This window comes from Trichosurus vulpecula, chromosome 8 (assembly GCF_011100635.1).
Source record: "Trichosurus vulpecula isolate mTriVul1 chromosome 8, mTriVul1.pri, whole genome shotgun sequence".
Taxonomy (NCBI): Eukaryota; Metazoa; Chordata; class Mammalia; order Diprotodontia; family Phalangeridae; genus Trichosurus; species Trichosurus vulpecula.
This window is the reverse complement of record NC_050580.1, coordinates 229,561,120-229,573,752: the sequence shown is the minus strand read 5'-3', so window position 1 is coordinate 229,573,752 and position 12,633 is coordinate 229,561,120. Positions and strand designations below refer to the sequence as shown.

The window sequence follows — 12,633 nt, the reverse complement described above, 5'->3', positions numbered from 1 at the left end:
TAATATATACCTTCTAGCAAGCCCTAGTAACTTGAAGCTCCATTCAGCACAGGTTCTCTAAATTAGGGTACATTTAAAATACAATTTGCATGGTTTTTCAAATAATTATTATGCTTCAAGGAAACAGAAAAGGAATTCTTCTAACACTTACTCTGCACCGCCGTTCATATTCAGTTTTCATCTGGGTTAGCCTTTCTTCTTGCAAAAAGAACTCAGCGATGTTGGGATCTAGGTCATGAAACTAAAAGAGGAAAAAAAGCAAGTAGACAGCTTTCACAGATGTCCTTCCTCATCTATAACATGCTAGATGTTGATTTTTGGTTTTTATCCAGCCTCATTTACCTTAAAGGAGTTTCATAATTATTTTTAAAAATATCATCAAATAGCTGTGAACAAAATGTTCAATTGACTGTAGATGACCAGACTGCTACTTCATGGCACCATGTGTTTTCTCCTATTTCTCAAACCCACATAACTGACATTAACACAGATATTTGCAAAAAAACATATATCTACCATTAACAATGATCCCAAACCAAAACTCAACTACTTTAACACAACAATTTTTTAAATGAGACTATTTTTATCATTTTGAATAAAACACATAAAAGTAAAGAGCAGATTAATAAATTGCATACAACTAAAAAACTAGAAAAAGAACAAATTTTAAAATCTCCAATTAAACACCAAATTGGAAATCCTGAAAATCAAAGGAGAAATCAATAAAATAGAAAGTGAGGAAACCATTGAACTAATATATAAAACTAGTAGCTGTTTTTAAGGAGAAAAAAGAACAAAATAGGAAAATCACTGGTTAATTTGATTCAAAAAAAGAAAGAAGAAAACTAAATTACCAGTATCAAAATTGAAAAGGGTGAGTTTGCCACCAATGAAGATGAATTTAAAGCAATTATTAGGAGTTCCTTCACCCAACTGTATGGCAATAAACCTAACAATCTAAGTGAAATGGATGAATATTTGCAAAAATATAAAATGCAAACTGCCCAGATTAACAGAAGAGGAAACAGAAATTGAACAAGCCATCAAGGGACTTCCAAAGAAAAAATCCCCAGGAACAGATCAATTCACAACTGAATTCTTACAAACATTTAAAGAACAAATAATTCCAATACTATATAAACTATTTGAAGAAAAAAAAAAACAAAGGAGTCCTACCAAATTCTTTTTATGACACAAATAGTTAATACCTAAACCAGGAAGACCTAAAACAGAAAAAGAAAACTATAGACAATTTCTCTAATGAATATTGATGCAAAAATTTTTTAATAAAATACTAGTAAGGAGATTACAGCAATACGTCACAAAGATCATGTACTACGATCAGGTGGGATTTATACCAGTAATACCAAGGCCAGTTCAATATTACAAAAACTATCAGCATAATTGACCGTATAAATAACAAAACTAACAGATAACTGAATGGGGATAGAAAAGAATATGCCTTTTTCTCAGTGTTAAAGAGTACCTACACAAGTTTGGACAATGTATCAGGGCATAATAACCTCACAACCAAATGTAGAAATGCAGAAATATTACATGCACCCTTTTCAGATCATAATGCAATAAAACTATGTTCAATAAAGGACAGTAGAAAAATAGATTAAAAATTAATTGAATCGAGGAGGAGGTAATCAAAAACAAAATGTTCAAAAACAAAAAATAGTTTTTGCATGCAACTAGGAAATAAGATACACAGGCAATAGGGTGTAGAAATTTATCTTGCCCTACAAGAAAGGAAGGGAAAAGGGGATGGGAGGGGAGTGGGGTGACAGAAGGGAGGGCTGACTGGAGAACAGGGCAATCAGAATATATGCCATCTTGGAGTAGGGGGGAGGGTAGAAATGGGGAGAAAATTCATAATTCAAACTCTTGTGAAAATCAATGCTGAAAACTAAATATATTAAATAAATTAAATTTAAAAATTAATTGAATCTAAATAATCTAATTCTAAAGAATCAGTGGGTCAAAGAACAAATCATAGAAACAATTAATAATTTCATTGAAGAGAATGACAACAATGAGACAACATATCAAAATTTATGGAATGCAGTCAAAGAAGTACTTAGGGGAAATTTTACATCTCTAAACTCTGATACCAATAAGACAGAGAAAGAGAAGATCAAGAAATTGGGCATACAACTAAAAAAAACTAGAAAAAGAACAAATTAAAAATCCCCAATTAAACACCAAATTGGAAAATCCTTAAAACCAAAGGTAAGATTGATAAAATTGAAAGTAAGAAAAATATCAAACTGATAAATAAAACTAGGAGCTGGTTTTATGTAAAAACAATCAATATGATAAATGAAACATTGGCTAATTTAATTTAAAAAATAAAGAAGTAACCCAAATCACCAGTATCAGAAATGAAAAGGGTGAACTTAGCACTAAGGAAAAAAGCAATTATTAGAACTATTTCGTCCAATTACATGACAATCAATCTGACAATTTAAGCAAAAACAATGAATATTTACAAAATACAAATTGCCCAGATTATCAAAAGAGGACGTAAAATACTTAAATAATTCCATCTTTGAAAAATAAATTTAGCAAGCCATCAATGAAAAAATCCCCAGGGCCAGATGGGTTCAAAAGTTAATTCTAGGGGGGCAGAGCCAAGATGGCAGCTGGTAAGCAGGGACTAGTGTGAGCTCCCTACCGAGTCCCTCCAAAAACCTATAAAAAATGGCTCTGAACCAATTCTAGAATGGCAGAACCTACAGAACAGCAGAGGGAAGCAGGACTCCAGCCCAGGACAGCCTGGATGGTCTCTGGGTGAGGTCTATCCCACATGGAGCTGGGAGCTGGGAACGGAGTGGAGCAGAGCCCAGCCTGAGCGGCGTGGAACAACCAAACTTGGAGTCGGGCAGATGGGGCCCCTAGCGCCCTGAATATGTGAGCTGCAGCAATTACCAGACTTCTCAACCCACAAACACCAAAGACAGCAAAAAAGGTTAGTGAGAAAAGCTGCGGGAGTGGAAGGAGTTCGCGGTTCGGCTTCCAGCCCCAGGGGCAGTGGAGGTGGGGCAGCTACAGTTGCTGCTGCTTCTGGCCCCAGGCCCACCTCGTGGGAGGAATTAAGTGGTGGATCAGAGCAGGAGTGCACGGCCTCCTGAAGATCTAAGCCCAGCCCGGGCTGGGGATTCTTGGGGAAGGAGTAGTGCGGGTCTGACAGAGCTGGCACCTCCCCCCCAAACGTAGAACATAGAACTCGTTAGTCTACAAGCAGTCATACCCCACTGAAAAACTCAAGGGTCAAGTTAGTTGGTTGGGAATATGGCCAGGCAGCGAAAGCACACCCAGATTCAGTCTCAGACTTTGGATTCTTTCTTTGGTGACAAAGAAGACCAAAACATACAGCCTAAAGAAGACAACAAAGTCATAGAGCCTACAACAAAAGCCTACAAGAAAAACATGAACTGGTCCCAGGCCATGGAAGAGCTTCAAAAGGATTTGGAAAAGCAAGTTAGAGAAGTAGAGGAAAAATTGGGAAGAGAAATGAGAAGGATACAAGAAAACCATGAAAAACAAGTCAATAACTTGCTAAAGGAGACCCAAAAAAATACTGAAAAATACACTGAAGAAAACAACACCTTAAAAAACAGACTAACTCAAATGGCAAAAGAGCTCCAAAAAGCCAATGAGGAGAACAATGCCTTGAAAGGCAGAATTAGCCAAATGGAAAAGGCGGTCCAAAAGATCACTGAAGAAAATAGTACTTTAAAAATTAGATTGGAGCAAGTGGAAGCTAGTGACTTTATGAGAAATCAGGATATTATAAAACAGAACCAAAGGAATGAAAAAATGGAAGACAATGTGAAATATCTCACTAGAACAACCACTGACCTGGAAAATAGATCCAGGAGAGATAATTTTAAAATTATTGGACTACCTGAAAGCCATGATCAAAAAAAGAGCCTAGATATCATCTTTCAAGAAATTATCAAGGAGAACTGCCCTGATATTCTAGAGCCACAGGGCAAAATAGAAATTGAAAGAATCCATCGACCGCCTCCTCAAATAGATCCCAAAAAGAAATCTCCTAGGAATATTGTAGCCAAATTCCAGAGCTCCCAGATCAAGGAGAAAATACTGCAAGCAGACAGAAAGAAACAATTTGAGTATTGTGGAAACACAATCAGAATAACACAAGATCTGGCAGCTTCTACCTTAAGAGATCGAAGGGCTTGGAATATGATATTCCGGAGGTCAATGGAGCTAGGATTAAAACCAAGAATCACCTACCCAGCAAAACTGAGCACCATGTTCCAAGGCAAAATATGGACTTTCAATAAAATAGAGGACTTTCAAGATTTCTCAGTGAAAAGACCAGAACTGAATAGAAAATTAGATTTTCAAACACAAGAATCAAGAGAAGCATGAAAAGGTAATCAAGAAACAGAAATTGCAAGGGACTTACTAAAGTTGAACTGTTTTGTTTACATTCCTACATGGAAAGATGACATGTATGATTCATGAGACCTCAGTATTAGGGTAGCTGAAGGGAATATGCATATATATATATATGTTTATATACATATATGTAAAAGAGAGAGAGCAGACACAGGGTGAGTTGAAGATGAAGGGAAGATATCTAAAAGAAATAAAATGAAATTAAGGGATGAGAGAGCAACATACTGAGAGAGGGAGATAGGGAGAGATAGAATGGGGTGATTATCTTGCATAAAGGTGGCAAGAGGAAGCAGTTCTGTGGGAGGAGGGGAGAGGGCAGGTGAGGGGGGAATGAGTGAACCTTGCTCTCATCAGATTTGGCCTGAGGAGGGAATACCATACATACTCAGTTGGGTATCTTACCACACAGGAGAGAAGAGGGAGGAAGATAAAAAAATAAAAATAAAAGGGGGGGGGGATGATGGAGGGGAGGGCAGATGGAGGTGGAGGTAATCAAAACAAACACTTTCAAAAGGGGACAGGGTCAAGGGAGAAAATTCAATAAAGCGGGATGGGTTGGGAAGGAGCAAAATATAGTTAGTCTTTCACAACATGAGTATTGTGGAAGGGTTATACATAATGATACACATGTGGCCTAGGTTGAATTGCTCAACTTCTTAGGGAAGGTGGGTGGGAAGGGAAGAGGGGAGAGAATTTGGAACTCAAAGTTTTAAAAACAGATGTTCAAAAACAAAAAAAAAAAGTTTTTGCATGCAACTAAAAAATAAAATACACAGGCAATGGGTCGTAGAAATCTATCTTGCCCTACAAGAAAGGAAGGGAAAAGGGGATGAGAGGAGAGGGGGGTGATAAAGGGGAGGGCTGACTGGGGAACAGGGCAACCATAATATATGCCATCTTGGAGTGGGGGGGAGGGTAGAAATGGGGAGAAAATTTGTAATTCAAACTCTTGTGAAAATCAATGCTGAAAACTAAATATGTTAAATAAATAAATTTTAAAAAAAAATTTAAAAAGTTAATTCTAACAAACATTTAAAGAACAATTTAATTCTAAACCATTTGAAAAAGAGGCAGAGACCTATCAAATTCCTTTTACAGCACAAATATGGTACTGATACCTAAACCAGGAAGAGCAAAAACAGAGGAAGAAAGCCATACTTCAATTTCCCTAATGAATATTGAAGTAAAAATTTAAAAAAATTTACTAGCAATATGAGATTATAGCAATCTATCACAAGGATCATACACTATGATGAGCAGATGGGATTTATATCAGGAATGCAGGGCTGCTTTGATATTAAGAAAATATCAGCATAATTGATTATATCAACAACAAAACCAACAGAAATCATATGATATCTCAATAGATATGAAAAAAGCTTTAAATGAAATACAGCACCCATTCCTTTTTTAAAACAGAGGGAGTATAGGAATAAATTGAACTTTCCTTAAAATGATAAGTGATATCTATCTCAAACCACCAGCATGCATTATCTATAATGGGAATAAGCTAGAAGGAATCCCAATGAGATCAGGGGTGAAGCAGGGATGCCCATTATCACCACTATAATTCAATATTGTACTAAAGTGTACTATAACAAAAAATAACTGAATGGTAGACAGTAAGGAAACAAAATATTACTCTTTGCAGATGATATGATGGCATACTTAGAGAATCCTAGAGAATCAACTAAAAAACTAGTTAAAATAATTAAGTTTTATCAACGATGAATGATATAAAATAAATGCACATAGATCATCAGCATTTCTTTATATTACCAACAAAATCCATCAAGAATAACTGGAAAAAGAAATTCTATTTAAAATAATGGCAGACAATATAAAACACTTGGGAACCTACCTGCCAAGAGAAAACCCTCTAACTACATGAAGACAATTACAAAATACTTTACACAGAAATTGTCAGATCTAAACAAATGGAGAAATATTTACTGCTCATGGGTAGGCTCAGCCAATATAATAAACACAACAATTCTACGTAAATTAATTCCAATCAAACTACCAAAAAAATTATTTTAGAGAACTAGAAAAAATAAGAAAATTTATCTGAAAGAACAAAAGGTTAAGAATATTGAATCAATAAAAAGAAATTTGAATGATGGTGGCCTAGCTCTACTAGATCTCAAACTGTATTACAAAGTGGTAATCTTCAAAACAATCCGGTATTGGCTAAGAAAGAGAATGATACACAATACACAGTAGTAGATGACCATGGTAATCTAGTGTTTAACAAATACAATAATTCAAACTTCTGGGGCAAGAAGTCACCATTTGATAAAAACTGCTTGGAAACCTGGAGAGTAGTTTGGCATAAACTACACAGAGACCAACATTTCACACTGTATACCAAGAGAAGATCAAAATGGGCACATGATTTAAACACAAAGGGTGATACCATAAGAAAAATAGAGCAGCATGAAATATTTTACCTCTCAGATCTATGGATAAGGGAAGAATTTATGGCTAAGCAATAGCTAGAGAGCATTAAGGGATATAAAATGGATACTTTTGATCACTGTTCAGTCGTTTTCAGTTATGTCTAACTCTTCATGACCCTATTTTTTGTTTTTTAGCAAAAATACTGGAGTGGTTTGCCATTTCCTTCACTAGGTCATTTTACAGAAGAGGAAACTGAAGGAAAAAGGGTTAAATGACTTGCCCAGGGTACACAGCTAGTAAGCGTCTGAGGCCAGATTTGAAATCATGACATTGAGTCTTCCTCAGATCAATCCTGGCACATTAAAAATATTTTGTGCATGTGCGCATGCACACACACACACACACACACACACACACCTTCCCAATGGAGCCAAGTATAGAAGAAAAGGAAATTAGGGAAAAAAAAATTTTACAGCACATATCTCTGACAAAGGACTCACTTCTCAAATATATATAAGACCATAAGTCACTCCCCAATTGATTAATGGTCAAAGGATGTGAACAAGCAGTTTTTAGACAAAGAAATAAAAACTATCTATAGCCATATGGAAAAAATGCTCTAAATCACTATCGATTAGAAAAATGAAAATTAAGACAACTCTGAGGTACCACCTCATACCTATCAGATTGACTAATATGACAGGAAAGGAAAATGACAAATGTTGGAAAGAATGTGGAAAAAAATGTGGACACTAGTGCATTGTTGATTGAGTTGTAAACTAATCCACAACCATTCTGAAGAGCAATTTGGAACTTTGTCCAAAGAGCTACAAAACTGTGCATAGCCTTTGATCTAGCAATAGCACTATTAGGTCTGTATCCCAAAGATCAAAGGAAAAAGACCTATTTGTATAAAAGTATTTATAGCAGCTCTTTTTGCAGTGGCAAAGAACTAGAAATTGAGGAAATGACAGTCAACTGAGGAGTGGCTGAACAAGTTGTGTTATATGATTATAATGGAATGCTACTGTGCTTTAAGAAATGACGAGCAGATTCACATCAAGAGAAAGAACCAGAGAGTCTGAATGCAGATCAAAGCATACTATTTTCACTTTTTTGGTTTTTTGCTTCTTCTTTTTCCTAACTGTTTCCCTTAATTCTGATTCTTCTTTCACAATACAACTAATGCGGAAATATGTTTAATATGATGTACGTATATAACTTATATCAGACTGCTTACATCCTGGGGAAGAAGGACAAAAGGGAGGGAGAGAGAAAAAATTGTGGAACTCAAAATCTTATAAAAGTGAATGTTGAAAACCATCTTGATATGTAATTGGAAAAAATTCAATATTATTAAGAGAGAAAAAAAAAGAAAGAAACGATGAGCAGAATGCTTTCAGAAAAATCTGGGAAGGCTCATGACCTGATGAAAAGTGAACAGAACCAAGAGAACATTGTACACAGTAACAGAAATATTGTATGATGATCAATTATGAATGGCTTACCTATTCTCAGCAATTCAGTGATCCAAGACAATTATGAAAGACTTTGACGAAAAACGCTGTCTACCTCCAGAGAAAGAATGATAGAGTCTGAATGCAGATCAAAGCATAATTTTTTAAATTGGGTTTTTTTTTTGAGGAGGTGTCTCTTTTCTTTTGCAAAATGGCTGATATGGAAATATCTTTGGCATGATTACACGTAAATAATCAATGTTAAAAATGTTCATTGTTTTTACACGTAACTGAGGAAAAAAATAAAAAAGAATAAATCATATACTCTTAAACAAGTACCTGACCTTTTCTGATAGTACATTGTCCAAATTCTTCTGCAGATTGTTTATCAGAGTCTCATACTCTGCAAGCTTTTCCGTAGTTTCCAATAGCTCACTTTCTAAACGACTGTTTTCCTAGAGAAAATTGAATATCGCATTGATAAAAAGGTTCCCTAACTTGTGCACAATGTACTATAAGATATAAATCACTGTTTATTAACAGAATTTCTTCCATTTTGAAATGAGCTAAAGGTATATATAACCACTGACGCTGGGTTTCAAACATCTGATAAAAACCTAGTCACAATAGGGTTTTTTGTTTTTGTTTTGTTTCTGATTTTAGAAAAGATAACAATGGTAGTAAGCAAAGATTGGTAGCCAGGGGAAGATAATTGTGTACAAAGAATCTTTGGGTAACCCAGAATACACATCTGGCATCCATAAAAGGGATTCTTGAGATCCACCATGGTTGCTCATATCTGACTACCCTAAAAAAGAGATAACATAACAACAAACAATTTTCTAATAATGAACTTCAGGTGCTACCCAGAGCAAGATTATATAATGTTTTTGTGTTTCATGAAGTGAAGTTTATGGATGCCTCCTCAGAATAATGCTTTTAAATGCAAATAACAAAATACAAAGGATTACAAAAAAATCAATTCTATTTACATACATTTATCAAAATATTTTTTAAAACCAAGTTTATAGGCCTAGGTTAAGATCCTTTGATATAGAGCAACTATAAAAATAAGTGTAATGTATAAGCCCAATATAAAATAAATTTAGAGGAGGCCTAATGAAAACCATACATTAGAGAGATAATAATATTACAGAAGAAAAAAATGCTAGACTAGAAAACATGAAACCTGTATTCTCATCCTGCCTCACATACTTATACTAGCTGTTTGAGAGGGGAAGTCAGCTAACCTATCAGAGGTTCAATTTCCTCATCTATAAATGAGGATTATAATATTTGTACTACTTAACTCATAGAGTGTCTATGAAGAACACATCCTCTAATTCTTTTTTTTCTCAGTTTTTTAAATTTAATTTATTTAATATATTTATATTATATTATAATTACATTTTCAGCATTGATTTTCACAAGAGTTTGAATTACAAATTTTCTCCCCATTTCTACCCTCCCCCCACTCCAATATGGCGTATGTTCTGGTTGCCCCATTCCCCAGTCAACCCTGCCATCTGTCACCCCACTCCCCTCCCATCCCCCTTTCCCTTCTTCTCTTGTAGGGCAAGATAAACTTCTATGCCCCATAGCCTGTGTATCCTATTTCCTAGTTGCATGCAAAAACTTTTTTTTGTTGTCTGTTTTTAAAACGTTGAGTTCCAAATTCTCTCACCTCTTCCCTCCCCGCCAATCCTCCCTAAGAAGGCAAGCAATTCAACATAAGCCACAAGTAAATCATTATGGAAAACCCTTCCACAATACTCATGTTGTGAAAGATTAACTATGTTTTGCTCCTTCCTAACCTATCCCCTTTTATTGAATTTTCTGCCTTGACCCTGTCCCTTTTCAAAAGTGTTTGTTTTTGATTACCTCCTCCCCCTGTCTGCCCTCCCTTTTTTCATCCCCTCTTTTTTTTTTATCTTCTTCCTCCTTCTTTCCTGTGGGGTAAGACACACAATTGAGTGTGTATGGTATTCCCTCCTCAGGTCAAATTCGATGAGAACAAGATTTACTCATTCCTCCTCACCTGCCCCCTCTTCCCTTCCTAGACAACCGCTTTTTCTTGCCACTTTTATGCGAGATAATTTACCCCATTCTATCCCTTTCTCCCTCTCTCAATATATTCCTCTCTTATCCCTTAATTTGATTTTTTTTTTAGATATCATCCCTTCACATTCAACTCACCCTGTGCCCTCTGTCTATACCTACATATATACATACATAGATATACAAATATGTATATATATATATATGTACACATATATATATATGCATATTCCTTTCAGCTACTATGATACTGAGGTCTCATGAGTCATACACATCATCTTTCCATGTAGGAATGTAAACAAAACAGTTCAACTTTAGTAAATCCCTTGCAATTTCTCTTTCTTGTTTACCTTTTCATGCTTCTCTTCATTCTTGTGTTTGAAAGTCAAATTTTCTATTCAGCTCTGTTCTTTTCACTGAGAAAGCTTGAAAGTCCTCTATTTTTACTGAAAATCCATATTTTGCCTTGGAACATGACACTCAGTTTTGCTGGGTAGGTGATTCTTGGTTTTAATCCTAGCTCCAGAATATCATATTTCAAGCCCTTCGGTCCCTTAATGTGGAAGCTGCCAGATCCCGTGTTATCCCAATTGTTTTTCCACAATACTCAAATTGTTTCTTTCTGGCTGCTTGCAGTATTTTCTCCTTGATCTGGGAGCTCTGGAATTTGGCGACAATATTCCTGGGAGATTTCTTTTTGGGATCTATTTGAGGAGGTGATCGATGGATTCTTTCAATTTCCATTTTACTCTCTGGCTCTAGAATATCAGGGCAGTTCTCCTTGATAATTTCTTGAAAGATGATATCTAGGCTCTTTTCCTCATCATGGCTTTCAGGTAGTCCAATAATTTTTAAATTCTCTCTCCTGGATCTATTTTCTAGGTCAGTGGTTTTTCCAATGAGATATTTCACATTGTCTTCCACTTTTTCTTTCCTTTGGTTCTGTTTTATAATATCTTGATTTCTCATAAAGTCACTAGCTTCCACTTGCTCCAATCTAATTTTTACAGTAGTATTTTCTTCAGTGGTCTTTTGGACTTCCTTTTCCATTTGGGTAATTCTGCCTTTCAAGGCATTCTTCTCCTCATTGGCTTTTTGGAGTTCTTTTGCCATTTGAGTAAGTCTATTTTTTAAGGTGTTGTTTTCTTCAATATTTTTTTCAGTATGTTTTTGGGTCTCCTTTAGCAAGTCATTGACTTGTTTTTCATGGTTTTCTTGCATCATTCTCATTTCTCTTCCCAATTTTTCCTCTACTTCTCTAACTTGCTTTTCCAAATTTTTTTTGAGCTCTTCCATGGCCTGAGACCAGTTCATGCTTTTCTTGGAGGCTTTTGATGTAGGCTCTTTGACTTTGTTGACTTCTTCAGGCTGTATGTTTTGGTCTTCTTTGTCACCAAAGAAAGATTCCAAAGTCTGAGACTGAATCTGGGTGAGTTTTCGCTGCCTGGCCATGTTCCCAGTCAACTTACTTGACCCTTGAGTTTTTTCTCGGGGTATGACTGCTTGTAGAGCAAAGAGTACTTTGTTCCAAGCTTGAGGGGATGCGCTGTTGATTTCAGAGCTATTTCTATACAGCCAGCTCTGCCACACCAGCACTCCTCCTTCCTCAAGAACCACTAACCTGGACCTGATGCAAATCTTAAGCAGGCTCTGCACTCCTGCTCTGATCCAACACTTAATTCCTCCCACCACATTTGCCTGGGGCTGGAAGTAACTGCAGCAGTAGTTCTGTAGCAGCACCTCCCCCACTGCCCCTGGGGTAGTGGCCGAATCATGAGCTCTGACCCCTGCAGCTTTTCCCACTAACCTTCTCTGTTGTCTTTGGTGTTTGTGGGTTGAGAAGTCTGGTAACTGCCACAGCTCAGTGATTCAGGGCACTAGGGCCTGTTCTGCCCAGCTCCCTGTCTGGTTGGTCCTGCCACCACCCACACTGAGCTCCGCTCCCCTCCGCTCCGTGCACGACAGACCTCATCCAGTGACCATCCAGGCTGTCCTGGGCTGGATCCCTGCTTCCCTCTGCTCTTTGTGGGTTCTGCAGTTCTAGAATTTGTTCAGAGCCATTTTTTATAGGTTTTTAGAGGGACGTGGTGGGGAGCTCACGCAAGTCCCTGCTTTCCAGCTGCCATCTTGGCTCTGCCCCCCCGCATCCTGCAATTCTTAAAGTGCTGTATAAATGTGAGTTATTATTATAATCAAGAACAATATTATGTGCAGTAGCTGCACTAACAGTAGTAGTAGTAGTAAATGGCGGCCAAGAAACAACGGTGTTCATGAATGTTGGCCA

The 12,633-nt window shown here is 36.6% G+C and overlaps 1 protein-coding gene across 6 annotated transcripts in view; it reads right to left on the bottom strand.

Annotated features, from left to right (window-relative positions):
• The window catches only part of NIN (ninein), a 229,254-nt gene that overhangs the window by 94,002 nt on the left and 122,619 nt on the right, over positions 1-12,633 (bottom strand). For 5 of the 6 annotated variants that reach the window (XM_036734513.1, XM_036734512.1, XM_036734515.1 and 2 more), the window contains 2 exons: positions 8,636-8,746; positions 152-241 (listed from right to left, as the gene is read on the bottom strand). In XM_036734513.1, coding sequence (XP_036590408.1) covers positions 152-241; positions 8,636-8,746 — 201 coding nt within the window. The remainder of the gene's footprint in view (positions 1-151; positions 242-8,635; positions 8,747-12,633) is intronic. The other variant, XM_036734514.1, reaches the window with a different exon arrangement.